Source organism: Hemitrygon akajei, chromosome 31, assembly GCF_048418815.1.
Source record: "Hemitrygon akajei chromosome 31, sHemAka1.3, whole genome shotgun sequence".
Lineage (NCBI taxonomy): Eukaryota > Metazoa > Chordata > Chondrichthyes > Myliobatiformes > Dasyatidae > Hemitrygon > Hemitrygon akajei.
This window is the reverse complement of record NC_133154.1, coordinates 25,592,338-25,615,103: the sequence shown is the minus strand read 5'-3', so window position 1 is coordinate 25,615,103 and position 22,766 is coordinate 25,592,338. Positions and strand designations below refer to the sequence as shown.

At 44.8% G+C, this 22,766-nt stretch overlaps 1 protein-coding gene across 1 annotated transcript in view; it reads right to left on the bottom strand.

Annotated features, from left to right (window-relative positions):
* ruvbl2 (RuvB-like AAA ATPase 2) overlaps window positions 1-20,105 on the bottom strand; it is a 30,978-nt gene extending 10,873 nt beyond the window's left edge. The window contains exons 1-11 of the mRNA XM_073033886.1: window positions 20,020-20,105; window positions 18,163-18,217; window positions 17,452-17,507; window positions 14,670-14,811; window positions 13,179-13,308; window positions 9,892-9,958; window positions 7,771-7,877; window positions 7,244-7,337; window positions 6,463-6,586; window positions 2,975-3,069; window positions 2,749-2,867 (exon numbers count right to left, since the gene is read on the bottom strand). Of these exons, the coding sequence (XP_072889987.1) occupies window positions 2,749-2,867; window positions 2,975-3,069; window positions 6,463-6,586; window positions 7,244-7,337; window positions 7,771-7,877; window positions 9,892-9,958; window positions 13,179-13,308; window positions 14,670-14,811; window positions 17,452-17,507; window positions 18,163-18,217; window positions 20,020-20,028 (998 nt within the window). The 5' untranslated portion in view covers window positions 20,029-20,105. The remainder of the gene's footprint in view (window positions 1-2,748; window positions 2,868-2,974; window positions 3,070-6,462; window positions 6,587-7,243; window positions 7,338-7,770; window positions 7,878-9,891; window positions 9,959-13,178; window positions 13,309-14,669; window positions 14,812-17,451; window positions 17,508-18,162; window positions 18,218-20,019) is intronic.
* Window positions 20,106-22,766: the final 2,661 nt, after the last annotated feature.

Genomic DNA, 22,766 nt, shown 5'->3' with positions numbered 1-22,766 from the left:
TCAGCAACTTTAAATTCTTTAGTGTTATCATTTCAGAGGCCTTAACCACGGCCCAGCACTTAAGTGCAACTACGAAGAAAGCACAGCAGCTCCTTTACTTCCGTAGGAGTCTGCAAAGCTTTGGCATGACATCTAAAACTTTTACTAACTTCTATAGATGTGTGATGGAGAGTACACTGAAACACCAATGCCCTTGAATGGAAAATTCTACAAATAGTAGTGGACACAGCCACTCCATCATGGGACAAGCCCGCCCCACCCCACCACTGAGCACATCTACAAGGAGTATTGCCGTAAGAAAGTAGCACTCATCAGGGACTCCCACCACCCAGGCCACGCTCTCTTCCCACTGCTGTCATCAGGGACTCCCACCACCCAGGCCACGCTCTCTTCCCACTGCTGTCATCAGGGACTCCCACCACCCAGGCCACGCTCTCTTCCCACTGCTGTCATCAGGGACTCCCACCACCCAGGCCACGCTCTCTTCCCACTGCTGTCATCAGGGACTCCCACCACCCAGGCCACGCTCTCTTCCCACTGCTGTCATCAGGGACTCCCACCACCCAGGCCACGCTCTCTTCCCACTGCTGTCATCAGGGACTCCCACCACCCAGGCCATGCTCTCTTCCCACTGCTGTCATCAGGGACTCCCACCACCCAGGCCATGCTCTCTTCCCACTGCTGTCATCAGGGACTCCCACCACCCAGGCCATGCTCTCTTCCCACTGCTGTCATCAGGGACTCCCACCACCCAGGCCACGCTCTCTTCCCACTGCTGTCATCAGGGACTCCCACCACCCAGGCCACGCTCTCTTCCCACTGCTGTCATCAGGGACTCCCACCACCCAGGCCACGCTCTCTTCCCACTGCTGTCATCAGGGACTCCCACCACCCAGGCCACGCTCTCTTCCCACTGCTGTCATCAGGGACTCCCACCACCCAGGCCACGCTCTCTTCCCACTGCTGTCATCAGGGACTCCCACCACCCAGGCCACGCTCTCTTCCCACTGCTGTCATCAGGGACTCCCACCACCCAGGCCATGCTCTCTTCCCACTGCTGTCATCAGGGACTCCCACCACCCAGGCCATGCTCTCTTCCCACTGCTGTCATCAGGGACTCCCACCACCCAGGCCATGCTCTCTTCCCACTGCTGTCATCAGGGACTCCCACCACCCAGGCCACGCTCTCTTCCCACTGCTGTCATCAGGGACTCCCACCACCCAGGCCACGCTCTCTTCTCACTGCTGTCATCAGGGACTCCCACCACCCAGGCCACGCTCTCTTCCCACTGCTGTCATCAGGGACTCCCACCACCCAGGCCATGCTCTCTTCCCACTGCTGTCATCAGGGACTCCCACCACCCAGGCCACGCTCTCTTCCCACTGCAGTCATCAGGGACTCCCACCACCCAGGCCACGCTCTCTTCCCACTGCTGTCATCAGGGACTCCCACCACCCAGGCCACGCTCTCTTCCCACTGCTGTCATCAGGGACTCCCACCACCCAGGCCACGCTCTCTTCCCACTGCTGTCATCAGGGACTCCCACCACCCAGGCCATGCTCTCTTCCCACTGCTGTCATCAGGGACTCCCACCACCCAGGCCATGCTCTCTTCCCACTGCTGTCATCAGGGACTCCCACCACCCAGGCCACGCTCTCTTCCCACTGCTGTCATCAGGGACTCCCACCACCCAGGCCACGCTCTCTTCTCACTGCTGTCATCAGGGACTCCCACCACCCAGGCCACGCTCTCTTCCCACTGCTGTCATCAGGGACTCCCACCACCCAGGCCACGCTCTCTTCCCACTGCTGTCATCAGGGACTCCCACCACCCAGGCCACGCTCTCTTCCCACTGCTGTCATCAGGGACTCCCACCACCCAGGCCACACTCTCTTCTAGCTGTGGCCATCAGGGAGGTGGTACAGGAGCCTCAGGACTCACACCACCAGGCTCAGGAATAGTTATTACCCCTCAACCATCAGCCCCTCGAACCAAAGGGGTAACTTCAGTCGCCCCATTACTGAAATTGTTCCACAACCTATAGACTCATTTTCAAGGACTTGTCTCATGTTCTTGAAATTTATTGCTCATTTATTATTTATTTTAGTATTTGCACAGTTTGCATACTAGCTGTACACCCAGTTGGTGTGGTGATTCTATTATAGTTATTGTAATTATTGAGTATGCAAGCAAGAAAATGAATTTCATGGTTGTACATGGTGACATAGATGTACTTTGATGATAAATGTACTTTGAACTTTGTTACCTGTATCTGTACCTCACCTTCCCCAGACACACAGTCATCATTATCTACTCTCTAGACTGTAGACTCCTGCTCCTTTCACTTCCTCAAATCAATCCCACTCCTGGCTAACACCATTTCGTCTTACAGGTTTCTATTTTATTTTAACATACATCAAGGAGGAATCACTTTTAACTCTTTCCTCAGAGGTGGTTGGTCTTTTTAAGTGAGTTACTACCCACCCATCTCTTCCCACCTGAGTGTGCAGACTGTGCCGGGTTACAGGTGGCTGCATCCAAGAATTCACAGGGCCACGCCAACCAGAGTATGCAGATCAAGTGTGGTTGCAACCATGACATTTACTAATTTAATCCCATGTTGCAAACTGCAGTATAAATCCTATATCAGAACATCATCAAGTTAAGATGCCTTCAAGTTAAAAATGTTGAAGTTAATTCTTGGTAGCCTCCCTGAATACGAGGTGTGGACAGAGGGGCCTGTATACCTGGTTATTCCTCGGTTAGTTGCCATGATCAGGACTGGAGCCATGTCACTTTCTAGGCCACGGTTTAGGAAGGAGAAACACTCAATGTCCAGCATGTGAACTTCATCAATGAACAGCACCTGCAGAGGACCGACACATGGGAAGTAAACGGTTACGTTAGCCCACATTAAGCTCTCCAGTCCTGGAGCGGAACTTCAGCACGTTGAGGTGAAGTCCGGACACCTACCCCAGGGATTATCTCTGCCTTTCCTTCTTCTCTCCACTCTGCGACCTTGGCATTGATCTGCTCACGCACTTCAGACTTGATTTCCCCAGTGTCACCTGTGAGGACAACCCATACGAACAATGAGTGACACTTTACGTCTAAAGGGTGAACTAGCTTCCCATCCACCGCTCCCTGAAAGTGACTGCACAGGTTTATAGGGTGGTAGAGAAAGTATTTGGCATACTAAACAAGATATGAACCCGTTATATTACAGGAAAAATACTGGCATGGATAGAAGACTGGCTGGAGACAAAGCAAAGGAATGAATAGGCTTTTACTGGCTGGCTGCCAGTGACTAGTGGCGTTCTGCAAGGGTCAGTATTGGGATTGTTTCTTTCAACAATCTGCAGAAAGACTGAGGATATATAACCATATATATAACAATCACAGCACGGAAACAGGCCATTCCGGCCCTCCTAGTCCGTGCCGAACTCTTAATCTCACCTAGTCCCACCTACCCGCACTCAGCCCATAACCCTCCACTCCTTTCCTGTCCATATACCTATCCAATTTTACCTTAAATGACACAACTGAACTGGCCTCTACTACTTCTACAGGAAGCTCATTCCACACAGCTATCACTCTCTGAGTAAAGAAATACCCCCTCGTGTTTCCCTTAAACTTTTGCCCCCTAACTCTCAAATCATGTCCTCTCGTTTGAATCTCCCCTACTCTCAATGGAAACAGCCTATTCACGTCAACTCTATCTATCCCTCTCAACATTTTAAATACCTCGATCAAATCCCCCCTCAACCTTCAATGAATAGAGACCTAACTTGTTCAACCTTTCTCTGTAACTTAAGTGCTGAAACCCAGGTAACATCCTAGTAAGTCGTCTCTGCACTCTCTCTAATTTATTGATATCTTTCCTATAATTCGGTGACCAGAACTGTACACAATATTCCAAATTTGGCCTTCCCAATGCCTTGTACAATTTTAACATTACATCCCAACTTCTGTACTCAATGCTCTGATTTATAAAGGCCAGCGTTCCAAAAGCCTTCTTCACCACCCTATCTACATGAGACTCCACCTTCAGGGAACTATGCACTGTTATTCCTAGATCTCTCTGTTCCACTGCATTCCTCAATGCCCTACCATTTACCCTGTATGTTCTATTTGGATTATTCCTGCCAAAATGTAGAACCTCACACTTCTCAGCATTAAACTCTATCTGCCAACGTTCAGCCCATTCTTCTAACTGGCATAAATCTCCCTGCAAGCTTTGAAAACCCACCTCATTATCCACAACACCTCCTACCTTAGTATCATCAGCATACTTACTAATCCAATTTACCACCCCATCATCCAGATCATTTATGTATATTACAAACAACATTGGGCCCAAAACAGATCCCTGAGGCACCCCGCTAGTCACCGGCCTCCATCCCAATAAACAATTATCCACCACTACTCTCTGGCATCTCCCATCTAGCCACTGTTGAATCCATTTTATTACTCCAGCGTTAATACCTAACGACTGAACCTTCTTAACTAACCTTCCATGTGGAACTTTGTCAAAGGCCTTGCTGAAGTCCATATAGACTACATCCACTGCCTTACCCTCGTCAACATTCCTCATAACTACTTCAAAAAATTCAATAAGGTTTGTCAAACATGACCTTCCACGCACAAATCCATGCTGGCTACTCCTAATCAGACCCTGTCTATCCAGATAATTATAAATACTATCTCTAAGAATACTTTCCATTAATTTACCCACCACTGATGTCAAACTGACAGGTCTATAATTGCCAGGCTTACTTCTCGAACCCTTTTTAAACAATGGAACCACATGAGCAGTACGCCAATCCTCTGGCACAATCCCCGTTTCTAATGACATCTGAAAGATCTCCGTCAGAGCTTCTGCTATCTCTACACAAACTTCCCTCAAGGTCCTGGGGAATATCCTGTCAGGACCCGGAGATTTATCCACTTTTAAATTTCTTAAAAGCGCCAGTATTTCCACCTCTTTAATTGTCATAGGTTCCATAACTTCCTTACTTGTTTCCCACACCTTACACCATTCAATATCCTTCTCCTTAGTGAATACCGAAGAGAAGAAATCGTTCAAAATAGATGGAATGCAATATAGGGAAGTATATGTTCATGCACTTTGGTAGAAGGAATAAAGGCATAGACTATTTTTGAAATGGAGAAAATTCAAGGAGGTGCAAAGACGCTTGGGAGTCTACTTATAGGATTTCCTAAAGCCTCCTTAAAGTGGCTGGCTGATCAGGAGTAGGTAGAAGGTCCAACTGTGACAGATGTTGGCCACTATGATGGCACAGACATCTGCTATTCCACAAGCAACTGAGAACCAGCAGAGTGCTGTGCGCTGGGCTCCCACCCCGTGTCCTGCAGAGGGAGAGCCTTACAGTGACAACGTGATCCTGTGAGGCCACAGCCAAAGCAGCATTGCGATGACCTACATTAACAGAACGGCAGGCGGGTTTGGAATGTATTTACAGTGACTCAACAATTCAGGAACCGCTTCTTCCCCTCAGCCGCCAGTTTTCTGAATGGACAATGAACTTCCTCAGTATTTCTTACCCCCTTTCTTTTTGCTCTACTTATTTAATTCAGTTTTTAATATAAACTTCTCATTGTAATTGATAGTTTTTATTATATCTACTAGAATGTATTGCTGCTGCAAAACAGCAAATACCATGACATATGCTGGTGATATTAAACCTGATCCTGATTGTACTTGCTATCAAGAGTCGATGCTATTTGCCTATAGATTTACATGTATTAGGAATTACTGTGGTGTGTTGGTCACAGTGCGACATTCAACAAATAAAACAACATTCAACAAAAATATAGTTATAGAAAAGTAAAATTAGAGGTTAAAGTACTGATACGGAATAAAATATGCATAAATACCACCACGTAGCTTTATAAAAGGTGGATTAAAATACAGTGCAGTGACAGGGGTGATAGATAGAGGAGGGGGTAGGGGTTAACTGGAAAGTTTGTTAATTGCCTGGGAGAAGAAGCTTTTTGATGGTGTGAAATTTTTGTTTTAATAGTCCTATACTACTTTTCAGAAGGGAGCTTTTGGAAAAGGCCGTTTGCTGGGTGGTTGTGTACGCAGTGATCTGATCTATTTTGTCCCTGCAGTTACTGGGAAGCGCCTCAGAATTTAATTTTCTGCTTTGTTAAAGATGCAATGGAATGGAAGCCATTGCTGTCCACTGAAATTTGCAAAACTTCCCAGAAGGATGGCACTAGGTATCCAGGTGCAAACCTGGGTTAACTTACTTCCCACCCTCTTCCTAGCCCAAAGCCCTTCAGATAGTTCTAGTGCTGAGACTATCTAACTCTTTTGAAGAAGAGGGATGGGCCCCCAGTTCTCAATGGGGTGAGGTTAGGGTAATGCCAAACCTTCAATCTTCCACTGTCATTATTTGCTGCTGGTAACCTCTGGCTCGATGTGTTGGTCCTACCTGAGAACAAAGCGAGGAAGCCCTGTGTCCTGCTGTTGATCACATCGATCTCGTGCAACGTCACAGTGTGGACGACTTCTTTGCGTTTCTGCAGCTCTCCATCCGGGCACTGCACAAACTTTGTCTGCAAGAAGAAGCATTTTCAGAAAGTTACTCTCTCCCCAATCTTACTTTAAGCCCTGTCATCCCAGAATACAGCAAACCTCCGGAACAACCTCACAGAAAAGCAAGAGCCAGACATACGAGGAAGCTGATCAGAACCTTGAGGTTGCTGCACCATTCGATATCTCTGCTGACCCTGTTTGTACATACCGATCCTCCTACCCAACCCTGCAAAATCTACTGACAAGTCAACCTACAGCAGTTCTACAGGGTCACATAGCACAGAAACAGGATTTTCGGCCCATCTAGCCTGTTCCTAGTCCTATCGACACACAGCTGGACATAACCCTTTATATCTTTCTCATCCATGTACCTATCTGAACTTCTCTGAAATGTTACAATCAAATCCTCATCCGTCACTTCCACTGGCAGCACGCTCTACGCTCACACCATCTTCTGAGTGAAGAAGTTCCCCATCAGGTTCCCCATAAATATTTCACCCTTAATCCATGACTTCAAGTTCTAGTCTCACAACCTCAGTGGAGAAAGCCTGCTTGCATTAACACTTCCTCTCCCCTCCCTCACAGAAAGCCTTCCGTTATTCACAGGCTCGTATTTGCAGTCAGTTTGTGGAGAGATCTTCCAGGGTAGACATCTACACCCAGTAAACAAGACTTACTTGGGCTCCCATAGCGTCGTAATCGCGAGCTCGAGTAAAAGATCGTCCTAGTTTGCTGATTTTACCCGTCGCCTTATCAATGGTAATGACGTCTCTGTAAAAATAGAAACACTTCACTCACTTTGCAGTCTCCCTCCACTTAATAAAGGATCATCTTTATTTGCCATATACATTTACATGCTTTAGGGATTTGCTATGCAATGCTGGAATGACATGCAATAAAAACAATATTTACTGGTTATAAAGAAAAAAGAATTACATAAAAATAAAGTTAGAGGTAAAAGCATAGATTCCACCGTCCCCACCCCCCCCGCCATTCTTCTAAACTCCAGCAATTACAAGCCCAGAGCCATCAAACATTAGATAGGACAGATGTAAGCAGGTATCCTCTGATATTTTTGGCTAGCTTACCTTCACATTTCATTTGTTCCCTCCTTACGTTTTGTTTCAGTTGCCTTGTTGGTTTTTAAAATCTACTGAATAAAATGCACTTCCCTACTGCTGTTTGCACCTCTGTAAATACTCACCCAGCCTGCACTTTCTCTTTTGTTAAGCACTCAATCATTTTCGTTCCCAAATCGTAGATGGTCTCCATCTCTGTGGTTTTCAAGGTTAACTTCCCAACCTTTGCACCCTACAGTAAAGGAAAAAAACACGAGCACTCTACAGCAAATCTGGATGAGCAACGCCCGAACTGTCGGGCCGGCACCAAGCAAACCCCAGACCAAAGCCGGCAAGGTTTGATGTCACTAGACTGCACTTGTCTGATTATCTACTTTCCCGCAACATCAGATAAATCCTTGCTGACTTGGTGTGACCTTCAATTTTCACTGACTACTTCCCAATGGCTGTGCCAGTTGTATTACAGATTGTAGAACATGGAACACTACAGCGCAATACAGGCCCTTTGGCCCTTGATGTTGTGCCAACCTTTCAACCTACTCTAAGATCAATCTAACCCTTCACCCCCAAGCCCCCACATAGCCCTCCATTTTTCTCTCACTTACGTGCTATTTAAGTCTCTTAAATGCCCCTAATATATCTTGAACTAAAACGATGAACTGATAAGTGAGGCTTTGGGTCTACTCTGGGGGTTGGATCTGAGGACTCAGCTTTGGTCTGGAAGGTTGTTATTCACTTCAACTGTTGGCATGATTTGTATATTTTTTCTTTCTCTTGCAGATCAAGCATTACTGTTTTCATTCTTTTAATTGGGCTGTTTTGGGTTTCTTGCTTTGTGACTACCAGTAAGCAAGCGAATCTCAAGGTTGTGTAAGTTATACATTCTTTGATAATAAATGCACTTGAATCTTGAATATCTGCCCCTACAACCAGATCTGGTAGCACATTCCACATATGTACCACTGTGCAAAAATCCTACCCCCAACGGCCACCCAATACCTTCTTCCAATCACCTGAAAATTATGCCCACTTGAATTAGCCATTTCCACCCTGGGAAAAAAATCATACTGTTCTCCAGACCCATACCCAAATGCCCCAGACACTGTCATACACACTTCAGGTACAACTCGTACAGTGAGGAGACTGGAGCACTGAGACTGAGACATGCTGCTTGATTTGTTGGCTGCTGAAAGTTATTTTTTTAACAATCAAAGAGGTGTTGATGGACGAGGACACATTTCAGGATTATAGAGAAACAAGGAGGAAATGGGACGTTCCACAGGGGACATGTGCCTGCAGACCAGTTGGATGAAGTCCCAGAGATAAACTCGCTGCATCATATATATCCTATTTAATCAGACTCTTCGGTAAACAAAAATATTAGAATAAATTATTCCAGAATGATTCAATGTCACCATCAAAATCTGCAAATCTGCAATGTATTCAAAAGGTCCCATCTGCCTTTAACAGTGTTTTCTTATTTTCCATTCCTCTCACTAAACTCCGTTTGTCAGACCTGCCTTCACAGCCATTTACAGCGTTCAATGCAGCGACGAAAGAGAGCACAACCAAACGTACAGGATTTCTCTGCGAACTTCACACACATCGCTGAAATGTCAAGGACAAAAATGTGCATAATCATGTAAATACCAAACTGTATTTACAATGTAAACAGCATTATAAAAGGTGGCTTAGTCTTTACAGTGCAGTGACGGGGTAATAAATGTGGGGGGGCGGGTAGAGGTTTCACTTGTATTTACAAAGAACGTTGTTGTTTTCTATTAGCAACTCTCTTTTCCTTCTGCCCCTGATTTTGACATGACCCTTGGATAACACAGATGACAGTCACTTCCAGTGTCTCCCTCATGCCATGGGAGTTAGCTCTTCAATGGTCTTAGGTACTTTGATTCTACTAACAGGAGATGCTGGCAAGTAAAGGCCTTTTAGTCAGAAGGTAAAGGGACAAATACTTAAGAGGTGTGTAGAAACTTCTTTTCTCAGAGATTTCTCTGGAATTCTCCATCACAGCAGGCTCATTGAAAGTATTCAAAATGGAGGTAGTTACATTTCTGCAAGATTCAGGGACTCGAGGACAATGGTGAATTGGTACAGAGGAAGAGATAAGTCTTGGGGCAGATCAACTATGATCATATTGACTGAGAGGGAAGGATTGAGGAGCCGAGCAACCTTGTCCTGTGTCCTTGCCCTGAGGCACAAGTGACAAAATCAGAATCTTCTGAACTTACCGTCCCAGTTGCCGGTCGATCAATCTGAATTTCCACAACTTCTCCTTCGATAATTTCAGTTTCCTCTCTGTTTTGGAAGAAAGAAAATCCTAACTTAGCAAAAGATAACGCTCCTGGTCACAGAATCATAAGTTCCATAACTTCACAAGCTTCAGATTTTCAAAGTTACAGCAAGAGCCTCACTGGAAGTCATTCTGTCCTGAAGCCAAACCTCAGCACCTGATATCAAGGAACTGCTGATGGGTGGATTATATTGCTGCATTACTGAATTATTAAATGCTTGCTCTTCAGAAACAAAAGCCAAGATTACACACTAATGTCCAAAGTTGGTGAAGTTAAAAGATGAGCAGTTAACAAGTAATGCCGTGGTCTTAAAGTCTCAGTGACACAATAAGGAAAAAGGGAACAGGAACAAGGCAATATATTTATAGTTTAGGAGCAGGCTGGGTAAAGTCTGGAAGGAATGTCTGTTTGGGTCATGAACTTGCTAGCAGTTCTGTGTAGAGATAGGACCTAACTTCATTCACAACTTCTGTACTTGCATATAGCAATGCAAAACTCAGGAATGGTCCACAGGCACATCTGACCTCTGCTCGGCTGCTGAGGATCTGCATGCATTCAGCATTCAGTTACTCAGCTTTATGCCAATTGTAACACAAGTCCTTGATCCAAAGGGTTTCACCAACCTTACCTGGAAAGGCAGGCGTGGGAAACGATTTGATATTTGCTTTAGCAATTTAATTTCTAGCTATTTTTATAGTAATTTACTTCCAGCTTTATTTTTGTAAGTATTTATTTAGAGGTACAGCACAGTCTAATGTGCCTGTGCCAGCCATTTACACACATATGACTAATTAACCTACAAACCAGTGTGTCTTTGGAATGTGAGAGGCAACCAGAATGTCCAGAAGAAACCCACACGGTCACTGGGAGAATGCACAAACTCCTTACTGGTAGCGACAGAATTGAACCTGGGTTGCTGGACCAGTAATAGCATTACGCTAATCACTATGTTCTGTGCCACCCCGAAATTTAAATACACTTGAACAGGCCTCTGATAGAAGCCAGGTATCAAAAGCCAACAGGGCGGTTGAGGGAGACAGATGTTTGGAATCTGGAGCAATGCACACAAAAAGCTGGATGAACTCAGTAACTCAGGCAGCATCTATGCAGGGAAATAGGCAGCTGATTCTGGGGTTGAGATTATTCATCTTGAGCCCAGAACCAGGGTGGCTGAGGGGCAGAGTTTATAATCCACTGGAGAAGTTGCAGTAAGGCAAGGGTTGAAGTAATGTACAGGCAAGGATAGGTTACAGATAGCATGAAGTCAACCCAGGCAAGAGAGGCCTTGGAAAAGAGATCTTCAAAGAGCATAGCTTCCCTTTGCACAGCAAAGGACTAGTGCCATTTGGCCAACTGAGACAAGACAAGGATCGACTAGGGGTTAATTACAGTCGGCCCTCCTTATCGAGTTCCACATTTGCGAATTCAACCAACCGCAAGTCGAGAAAACCTGGAAGTGCTCTTCTCTAAACAATGCAGTATAACAACTATTTTACATAGCATTTACATTGTATTAGGTATTATAAGCAATCTAGAGATGATTTAAAGTATACGGGAGGATGTGCGTGGGTTATCGTGGATCAGGATCGAAAAAAATAGGAAGTTCTCTTACTAAGTAAGTGGTATTATTTAGCGTCAGTCAAATGTTTGTCTTAGTATATAGTATATATTTTACCCTTTTATGCATATAAAACACTTAAGAATGTATGTTTCAGCACCGGGGTTGGGAACAGAAGTTCCTGAGTTCGATCCAGTGACAGACCGCTATCGAGGGCGCTCTCCATCGTGCCGGGTTGATGTGGAGGATCAAAAACCCAATAATTAAACCACTGCGTTGCTTAGTAATAATTGTAGCTTTCATCGGGGCAGGGCCTTTCTCACTTTATCCTTCAAAATTGTTCCGATCATTGACCGACGTAGCCTAACGCTTTTACAATGACTGATGGCGTTTCACCTCTTTCTGATCGCTTTATTATTTCCACTTAATTTTCAATCGTGATCCAGATTATTTTCATGAACAGAAACACTGCAGATTCAGAGCTCTGCCACTGGGTCCTAATGTCCACTGCATTGAGACAGGTTGAATAAGGGACTTGAGCATCCGCATTTTTTCGTATCCGTGATGGGTCCCTGAACCAATCCCTTGCAGATAAGGAGGGCCGACTGTACTTTACTAACTTCAAATTATCATCAGTTGTTAGCTTGTAGTTTCCATTGACTATTAACATCTGTACTGTGAATGATGACTGATCAGGCAAGTAAGGAATTTGAACACACACAGTTTATCATACGGTCAATCTCTATAACTGCCAATCAATTTTGTATAAAAATGACATTTCTCTGTTCAGACTTCAGAACAATGCGCAGAGGTCTAATGCTGTACTCCTTGTGCACAAGTGTGACTGAGCAACGAGCGTGAGTTTTCAGAGTAGCACTGAGCATGACGTTGGAATTCAGAGTTCAATCCCAACGTCCTTTGTAAAGAGTCTCTGTACATCGCCCCTGTGGAACGCGTGTGCTTTCTACCAGTCCTTCAGTTTCCTTCCACGGTCCAAGGGTAGGTTAAATGGTCATTGCAAATTGTCCCATGATTACGTTAGGGTGAAATCAGGGTTGTCGGGGGTTGCTGGGGTGGTGTGGCTCGAAAGGATTGAAGGGCCTATTCTGCTCTGCAGCTCTAAATAAAAATTGTTGGTGACAACACTACTACATGGGGGTGGGGGGGGGGGGTGTGTACAAGTAAAAACACTAGGGGTGGGAGCAGGTTCTGGGCTTGATCAAACCCAATGCGACTCAATGGCTGAACCAGTCAGATGAGCAAGGCTGAATCAGTTGAGTGGTAAGTTGGCTATTCTACCTCAACACCAAACATTGAGTACGAGGGTGGCACAGTCAGCGCAACGCTTTTACAGCGCTGGTAATCTCCGACTGAGGTTCAGATTCTCTTTTTTTTTTAATATATATATATTTTTTTATTAGATTCTGCTGCTGCCTGTAAGGAGTTTGTCTGATCTCCCACATTCCAAAAGATGCACGGTCAGGGCTAGTGAGACGTGGGCGGGCTATGCTGGCGCCTGAAGTGTGGCGACACTTGCGGGCTGCCCCCAGCACGCCCTCAGTGATTTGATTCGACGCAAACAATGCGTTTGACTGTATGTTCCGATGCACGTGACAAACAAAGCTGAAAAATTTTCGTCTTAAAAAGAGCAATCGCGAATGCTTACTTGATGCGGACTCCGAAGGACCGACGGAAAGCTTGCGTCAGTGCTTCCGTTTTGCTCATTTCCAGGGAGAAGATCTCACTGCCGGCAATAGCTGTGAATGGTGTGTCCTGCCCTAGGGCCTGAGCCATCCCTGAGGGAGCACAACATATTTCAATTAAACACCAAACACAACTTCATGCTTTACAACAGGAGTTCCCAACTCCTTTTTATGCCAGGGACCAATACCATTAAATGTGGACTCCAGTTAGGAACCCCTGCTTTAGATGTTAAATGGTTAAATGAAATGCTGGGTAGCATTGGAAATGATGATTCTGAGGCACAAAATTGATGTAACACAAGTTCAAGAACGTCAGAATATTCCTTTATATAGAGTTCAAGAATCACAAAGTAACGCTGCAGCTCAATAAAAACTCTTGTTTAATCATACTTGGAAGATTGGGTTCATTTTTGGTCAACTCATTATAGGAAGGATGTGGAAGCTTTAGAGAGGGTGCAGAGAAGATGCAGGATGATGCTTGGATCAGAGAGCATGTTTTATGGAGGAGAGGTTGAGTGATCTGGGGCTTCTCTCTTTGGAGCAAAGGAGGATGAGAGGTGACTTGATAGAGGTGTACAAGATGATAAAAGACATAGATAAAGTAAACAGCCAGAGACTTCTTTGCATGGGCAGAAATGGCTAATACAAGGGGGCATAATTTTAAGGTGATTGGAGGGAAGTATGGGGGAGGGAATGTAAAAAAAAAGAGGGCTATGTGAGAAGGAAGAGTCAGATTGATCTTGGAGTAGTTTAAAAGGTCGGTACAACACTGTGCTGAAAGGCCTGTACTGTGCAGTAATGTTCTATGATATGTTGGTGCAGTGGTTAAACAAGCTGGAGATCTAGAGAGAAAATTTTAAATCATTGAAGGCCAGCTTAAGAGCCAGAGCACTGCAGCACAGAAACAGGCCTTTTGACTCCTCTAGTACATGTCAGACTACCTTTCTGTCTAGTCACATTGATCTGCATCTATACCACAGCCTTCCATATTCTAAATTGGGTGGCATCTGCTGGTAAAGCATTTCATTGAAACTGCTTGGGTTTGCTAATCTGTTCCAGGGGAGTGAGTCTGCCTCTTATCAGTCTAGCCAACATGTAATGCCACTTTTAATGCCTTCTGTACAGCTGAGCCAGTTGCTTAGTTCAAGGACTATTAGACAGTGCTGAGCTTAATCCACAGTCCATGAAATAATATAGAGAGGTTGCTTGTTATACGGAAAGAGCAATTAACTGAACAGAACAATTTCCATTTCTATTTATATCTGTAATTAATATTACATTCACCTTACCATTTATACCTGCAGTGAAGATTGCATTTTAATGAAATTTATTGCATGCTCTGGATTTGAAAAAAATGACACTTTTAAATGGAAATGTTCATTATACATTGTCAATATACATTAAATTCCTATGTCACTACTGTGCACCAACAGCAATGGAGAGGCATTCCTTACCCATAGCAATTGCTGTTTTCCCTGTTCCCGGCTGGCCAGCGATGAGAATGGCTCTTCCAGCAATCTTCCCCTCCTTGATCATCTCCAGGATGACTCCAGCAGCACGCCGGGCACTGAGCTGTCCCACCATGCCCTGGGACACCTGCAGAGGGACAGCCGACACTCAGCAGGAAACCAGTAAACAAGTTTCAAACTTCAGGAAATAAAGATCTAACTGGAGACTAATGGTGTCTCTTGGGACATAGCAATACATCAGGACTTAGGAGCCCTCTCCCCAACTGGGAGAAGGGGCTTGTCTGCACAATGACCAGAGTTTTGCAGACCACTTCCCCAATAATATATCTGCAGTAAAACTCCAGCTAAACATTTAATTTCCGATGGCCTGGGATTTCCTGATGGTTCAGTGCCTATTTCACTAGGTGATGATTCCTCACATTCCTGACCTTTTTTATGCCATGGACCAGTACCATTAAACAAGGGGTCTGTGGACTCACTGGACTTTGTTCTTACATGTCTTTTAAACCCACTGGGTGATTTCCACATTCTTTTTTTACTTTAGATTCAGAATCAGGTTAATTATCACTGACATACATGAGTGGCCATTTTATTAATTAACTCATGAACCACTGAGTGCATGTTCGTGGTCTTCTGCTGATGTAGCCCATCCACTTCAAGATTCAACACGTCATGCATGCAGAGATTCTCTTCTACAACACCACTGTTGTAACATGTGGTTACTTGAGTTACTGTCACCTTCCTGAACCAGTCTGGCCGTTCTCCTCGGACCTCTCTCATTAACAAGGCGTTTCCACACAGAACTGCCACTCACTGGATTTTTTGCTTATTGCACCATCCTCTATAAATGCTGGAGACCTGTGTGTGAAAATCCCAAGAGATCAGGAGTTTCTGAGATACTCAACCACCCCATCTGGCACCAACAATCATTCCATGGTCACAGTCACTTAGATCACATTTCTTCCCCATTTTGATGTTTGGTCTGAACACCAACTGCATGCTTTTATACATTGATCTGCCACAAGATTGGCTGATTAGATATCTGCATTAATGCAAACACCTATGTCTGTGTGGTTAAGTACAGCTCCAACACCATATACAAGTTTGTTGTGGACTGTATCCAAGGTGGTGATGAATCAGCATACACGAGGGAGATTGAAAACTTGGCTGAGTGGTGTAATAACAATAACCTCTCACTCAATGTCTATAAGGCTAAAGAACTGATTGTAGACTTCAGGAGAGGAAAACAGAGGTCCATGAGCCAGTAATCATCGGAGGATCGCAGGTGCAGAGAGTCAGTAACATTAAATTCCTTGGTGTCACTATCTCAGAAGACCTGTCCTGGACCCAACATATAAATATAATTGCAAAGAAAGCACAACAGCGCCTCTACCTCCTCTGGAGTCTGTGGGAATTCAGCATGTCATCAAAAACCTTCACAAACTTCTACAGGTGTGTGGTGGAAAGTGTGCTGACTGACTGCATTATGGCCTGGTACAGGAACACCAATGTCTTTGAGTGGAAAATCCTACAAAAGTAGTGGATTCGGTCCAGTACATCACAGGTAAAGCCCTCACAACCATTGAGCAGGCCTACATGAAACGTTGCTGTAGAAAAGCATCATCCATCATCAGAGATCCTCACCACCCAGGCCATGCTCTTTTCTCACTGCTGCCATCAGGTAGAAGGGACAAGAGCCTCAGGACTCGCACCACCAGATTCGAGAACAGTTACTACCCCTCAACCATCAGGTTCTTGAAAAATAGGGAATAACTACACTCATTCTGTTTCTGGTGTTCCCACATCCGAAGGTCTCACTTTTAAGGAAGGATTCTATCTTGTTATTTCATGCTCTCTTATTTATTGCTATTTATTTATAATTGCAATTTCACAGTTTGTTGTTCATTGACCCTGTTTATAGTTACTGTTCTATTGATTTGCGAAGTATGCTGACATGATAAAGAATCTCAGGGTTGTATGTGGTGGCATGTATGTACTCCGCTAATAAAACTTTACTTTGAACTTTTGAATGAGCAGGTGTACATAATAAAGTCTATGTCATGAAATTAGTTGTTTTGCAGCAGAATAGTGCAATGCATTAAAAAATTACTACAAGTTGCAGTAAAATAAATCTTAAGTAGTGCATAAAGAGAGCACCTGGTACACAGAAAAATTTATCATATTACCGTGTAACATTTGAAATAAAATGTGAACTAAGTGTGTTGGGTACTCAAAAGAATAACATCCAAATGGCCAGATAGTCTGCTAAGCCAGAACCACCAAAGCCCATTCTAACTCGTTATACACAGCAAAGCTCTGAGGATCTGGCTCTGGTACTTTCGTGGACAATGACAGTAACAGCCAGATCAGTGATGTGTGTGAGGCGAATTCCCCGGCCAACCCTAATGTGACGAAGTGAATGAACTGTTCTAGTTCTAACCCCAACCCCTCAAGGCTCAAGGACAACTTCTACTCACTGGTTTCAGGCTCTTGAACTGACTTCTCGTATGATAAGGCTCTTGACCTCATAATCTATCACTTTATCACTTACACTTTATCATTTACCTATATTGCACTTTCTCGATAGCTCTCACACTTCATTGTTATAGTTTTACCTTATTCTAGCTCAATGCACTGTGTAATGATTTGATCTGTAAGAACAGTAAACTGGACAAGCTTTTCATTGTATCTTGGTAGGTGTGACAATTAAAAACTAATACACCTAACACTCCCAAATTCACTGCCTCTGTGCGGGCCAAGTCCGTACCTGTCGGGGTTCCAAGGCATCATCGAGTCCTAAACCACGGATGTGTGAATGGGCACCTGTGAGAAGTAGGCAGACACCCGTTAGCTTAACTTTGCCCTGATGCTAATTTCACCTTAAAGGAAATTAACATAATATTACCCTTATCTGTCACATACACATCAAAACATATAGTGAAATGTGTCGTTTTTGTCAACAACCAACATAGTCTGAGGATGTGCCACACGTGTCACCAACCTGGCATGCCTACAACTTACTAACCCCAAACCATATGCCTTTTTTGGAATGTGGGAGGAAACCAGAGGACCTGGAGGAAAGCCATGCAGTCCCAGGGAGAATGTACAAACAGCAGTGGGAATTAAACCTAGACTGCTGACGCCATAATAGCGTTACATTAACCACTATCCTACCGTGCTGTATAATTCACAAATTTAAGATGGATTAAGTATTGCTCCCCCCAGAATCTCAGTGGGTGGAGAGGTCACCCAATGAGGGACTGAACCAAAGAAAGTCTCTAGATTCAGTTGAAGCCTTCTGCCAGGGCAGATTGGAAACTAAAAGTCAATGCAGACTTGCAAGGGGAAAATTCTGACTGAATCCTTGTCTGGATCAGAGGCCAGCGAGTGCTCCCATGTCAGGAAGACAACATTAAGTGTGAAGTGCTCTGAACAGATAACATATTGATAATGTTGAGGCCAATGGAGGAAAACCTACCAATTCTCTCTATCCTGGTGACATCCCTCACTTCAGGAACCTTTGTTGTGGTGGTCTGAAAAAAAAACACCAAAATTTATGCAACATACCGTAGTTTAAAAAAACCACATTTTAAATAAACACAATATTATCAATGTAACCATAACAAATAAATCACAAAATAAATACAACCACAATCCACCGTGCCCCGTAAGCATTCTTCCTTGAAACCTTGACTGGATGTTTTTAATAAACAGCCACGCACATGTCCTGTAGCTCAGCCACCTTTCTGTTGATACTGGTTGAATATTAAGCTGAGAATACATTTGTATTTGTTGTGGTACTGATGGGAAACAGGACATTCTTCTGGCCCCTGCTTGAGAAAGCTGGCTTAGCACTCTCTGCACCCACTCCCAGAGTTATGTTGAGTAGCACATAGTTATGAGAACTGATTTGTTCAAGATCAGGACATTATAAACACAAGAGAGTCAGCAGAGGCTGGAAATCCACAGCTACACACACAACTTGCTAGAAAAATTCAGAATGTCAGGCAACGTCTATGAAGGGGAACTGAGATTTCAGGCTGAGATCCTTTGTCAGGTCCAGATGGAAGGATGACTATTCCAACATCTTGCAGCATTACAGCACAGAAACAAGCTTTTCAGCCTGTTTAGTCTGTGCCAGTCTGGTCTCCCACGGAATCCCATCTATCTGCACCCAGAACATCTACACATCTCTCATCATTGAACCTATCCAAACTTCTCATAACCGTTACCGCTGAACTTGCAGTTCATTCCACACTTGCACCACCCTCTTACTGAAGAAGTGCCCCCTCAAATAGCGTCATAGCGAACTACAGCACAGAAACAGGCCCTGAGCAAGTCCTACCGTTTTCTGTCCTCCCAAGGTGAATCACCTCACACTTACCCGCAGTAAGTTCCATCTGTCATTTTTCCTGTGGTCCAAATCACGTTGCAAGTCTTTAATCTTCCTCCCTGCCCATTACGCCCCCCCCCCATTATTCTTGTCCTCTGCAAATGTTGATCCAGTTTACCACATTATCATTCAGATTCCTGATATAAATGACAAACAACAGCCGACACAGGACTGATCCCTCTGGCACACCACTAGTCACGGGACTCCAGTCAGAGAGGCAACCATCTACAACCACTCTCTGGCTTCTCCCATGAAGCTAATATCCACTCCAATTTACTACCTCACCCTGAATGCCAAGCGACTGAACCTTCTCGACCAGCCTTCCATGCTTGTCAGCTTTCCTGGTAACTTCATAAACCATGCATAAATTATGAGGTGGGGTGGGGTGAAGTAGGGTAGGGGAGAGAGAAGGGAGGGAAGAGGGATGAGAGGAAGGATAAGGGGAAAGGGAGAAGATGGGGGGAAGGGAGAAGATGAGGGGAAGGGAGAAGATGGGGGAAGGGAGAAGATGGGGGGAAGGGAGAAGATGGGGGGGAAGGGAGAAGATGGGGGGGAAGGGAGAAGATGGGGGGGAAGGGAGAAGATGGGGGGGGAGGGAACGAAGCTTGTCCGTCCCACTTGGAGCAGTCTTTCATTGATTCTGTTATAGTTATTTATTGAGTGTGCCCTCAAGGAAACGAATCACAGGTATGTATATGGTGACATATACACTTGGAAAATAAATTTACTTTGAACTTTGATATGGGAGAAGAGGAGAAGAGGAGCGAGTGTGACCGTGCCCCGGGCCCGCGAAGACTCCCACCGCCAGTTTCTTTGCATTAATGGGACGGTGCCCGGTCTCCATCCCCGTTAGTGAATTCCCGTCCCCACCACCCTCTCCCGCCTTCTCTCTCTCGCTCTCTCCGACCCACACAGACACAAACACACAGGCTCTGTCCTCACCGTTGCCATGTTGCCGCAGTCCCTGGTTTCCAACGACAGACCGGGTTACCAGACTCACTTCCTGTCCGACCAGACCCGTCTTCCTGCACCGAGGTTCCGCCCTGTACAAAGTGTCCCCCCAGTCCCTCTGATGCTCGGCGGATGATAAACATCCCTTCCGAAAAATAACAAAGGTGTTTTCCCATCATCGAAGGCCCGACTCTCCTCCTTCAGTGACAATTAATCCACTTCCCGTCTTTGGATGTTGTGTGCAATTTGATTGTTCCCTTTAATCTACATCAACATTACTGACACATGAGATGTGAAATAGTTGGCATTTTCTGAGATGCTATAAGTTTTATATCAATTCTTTCTTCTCTCTTTTCTTGTTTTTTTTTTAGAATGTCAAAGTCATTGACAAACCCATCACTCATTTTCCATCGATTATTGTCTTCAACAGCCAACATTGTTCTGGTGAAGTTCACTTGTGTGATTTGAAGTGGTTAAGGATTCAGACCAAGCATTTACAGTGATACATTTCCAACCCAGGATAGTCTATGGATTGTTACATAGACATGCTACTCTCCCCTTCTCACTATAGAGGTGTTGGAGTGCCTTGCCAGTGGCTGATCTGACTTTGATTTCGTCACTTCTTCCATGCCTGTTCACCAGCAGCCTCAATTCCCTCATCTTTCAAAAAAATTACCTACTTCCTCCTTAAACACTCCCAGGGATCCTGCCTCCAAAACCCTCCAGGATTCTCCTCCCCCGCCAGAAGAAATTCCAAAACCACCTCAATTTTAAACAGATTTAGATTAATTTATCTGTCATATGTACATTGCAAATGTTGTGTATTTAATATTTCAGTAATATTTGAGTTAACTTGTATACATATTAGTTGATTGAGCATTCTTGTTAATTTAAATAATTAATTACGAGTTTTATGTATAAATATATTATTGATTGCATACATCATCGCTGCACCATGTGATACATGCATGCCGTTAGACTTACATTTTGGACTCCTGTGTCCTCTCCTTTGAATGAGTTTAATGTTTTGAAGTTAAAAAACATAACAGCAACTTTTAGTGAAATGCGCCATTTGTGCTGACTCTTTATTCTCCTCCATAGATGGTGCCTGACCTGCTGAGTTCCTCCAGCAATTTATATGTGTTACCCTGGATTTCCAGCATCTGCTACATGGAGCTTGGAAAAATAGAGGTAAGCCTAGGTAGTTCTAAGGTAAGGACATGTTCAGCACAGCTTTGTGGGCCGAAGGGCCTGTATTGTGCTGTAGGTTTTCTATGCTCTATGCAGAATTTCTTGTATTTAAAACAAGCACCAATCCTCCCTTCCACCAACCCACTCACACAGGCAGACTGTCTTCCAACTCAGAACAGGCCGCCTCCGGGCCTCCAGCCTCCAGTGGACTTGTGGACCTGTAGGCCTTGGGCCTCTGACTTACCCAGTAGATTGCCTCAGTCTTGTTACTGTACCCCCTTGTTCAAAACTCTCCCATTGGTGCAATAGCACAAGTCATCTACACTAACAACAGAGCGGTCTAGAATTAGCCAAAGAGGATGGAATCCAGAAGGAAATGACTCCATTCCGGCCACTGGAGATTCCAGAGTGCCTGAAGAAGGCAAGACCGGGAACATGGCTTTGACCGCCATCCCTTCCATTCAAATGTTTTGCTGATTGGCATCTCGGCTTGGACAGAATCAGCAAAACTGCGCGGAGGCAAGAAGGTAGGTGAAAGACAAATCTCCAATTTAAAAAAAAATTGCAAAGATACCTAAAATTTTACACATCGGGTCCAGGTGAAGGGTCTGGGCCCGACACATTGACTGCTTATTTATCTCTGCCTGACACGTTGAGTCCCTCCAGGATTTGTGTATGCAGATAAGGAGATTAGCTTTGTTTGTGACATACACATTGAAACACACAGTGAAATGTGTGTTTCCATTAACAACCAACGCACCTAAGGATATGTTGGAGGCACCTGCAAGCGTTATCCATTCTGTGCCTGCAGACTAGTGACTGGGTCATGGGTCGTGGCAAAACTTCTAGATCTTAAAAATAGTTTTTCTTAAACCATAGCACAGGTTGTCATTGTAAAAGACCTTGCCTCACAGAATATTACCAATACAAAGATTTGAAGTACGTATGTTATCAAGGCAGTATACAACCCTTAGATTCGCCTTCCCCACAGACAGCTGTGAAACAAAGAAAAGTGTTCAAAGAAAAACGTCACAACCCCCCCACGCAAAAACAAAGCAAATTGTGAAAACAGCCCCAAAAAAACCCAGCGAAAAACACAGAATGTAAAACACAAAATTGAGAGAGTGCAGGCGTATTCAGTTCAGCTCAGTCTTCGTTATCTGCTGGCTGCCCCCATTCAAAGTTGCCCAGAATAGCAACAAAATAAAGGAGTGAACAGGAACCAGAAGCACATCATAACGCGAACTATTGGGTGCCATCCACAAGCCGTGCCGATTAAAGCTTGCCCAGGACCCAGGACTCTGGTACCACCCCCCCCCCCCACGAGAACATCGAGAGAGAGAGAGAGCCCATTCAAACACAGGGACTTTCCTTCAGGAGCGGTGAGCGAGAGACTGATAGGTGGTGCCAGGCACCCACTCGCGTTCCGCTCTTGCCTCGATGATTTCAATATTCCCCGACGGTTTGAGCGGCGAGAAACGGAGTCGATCACGGGCTCGCACCCCGTCTCCGTGCTCCTTTTGGCCCCGAGGCCGCACGCGTGGCGG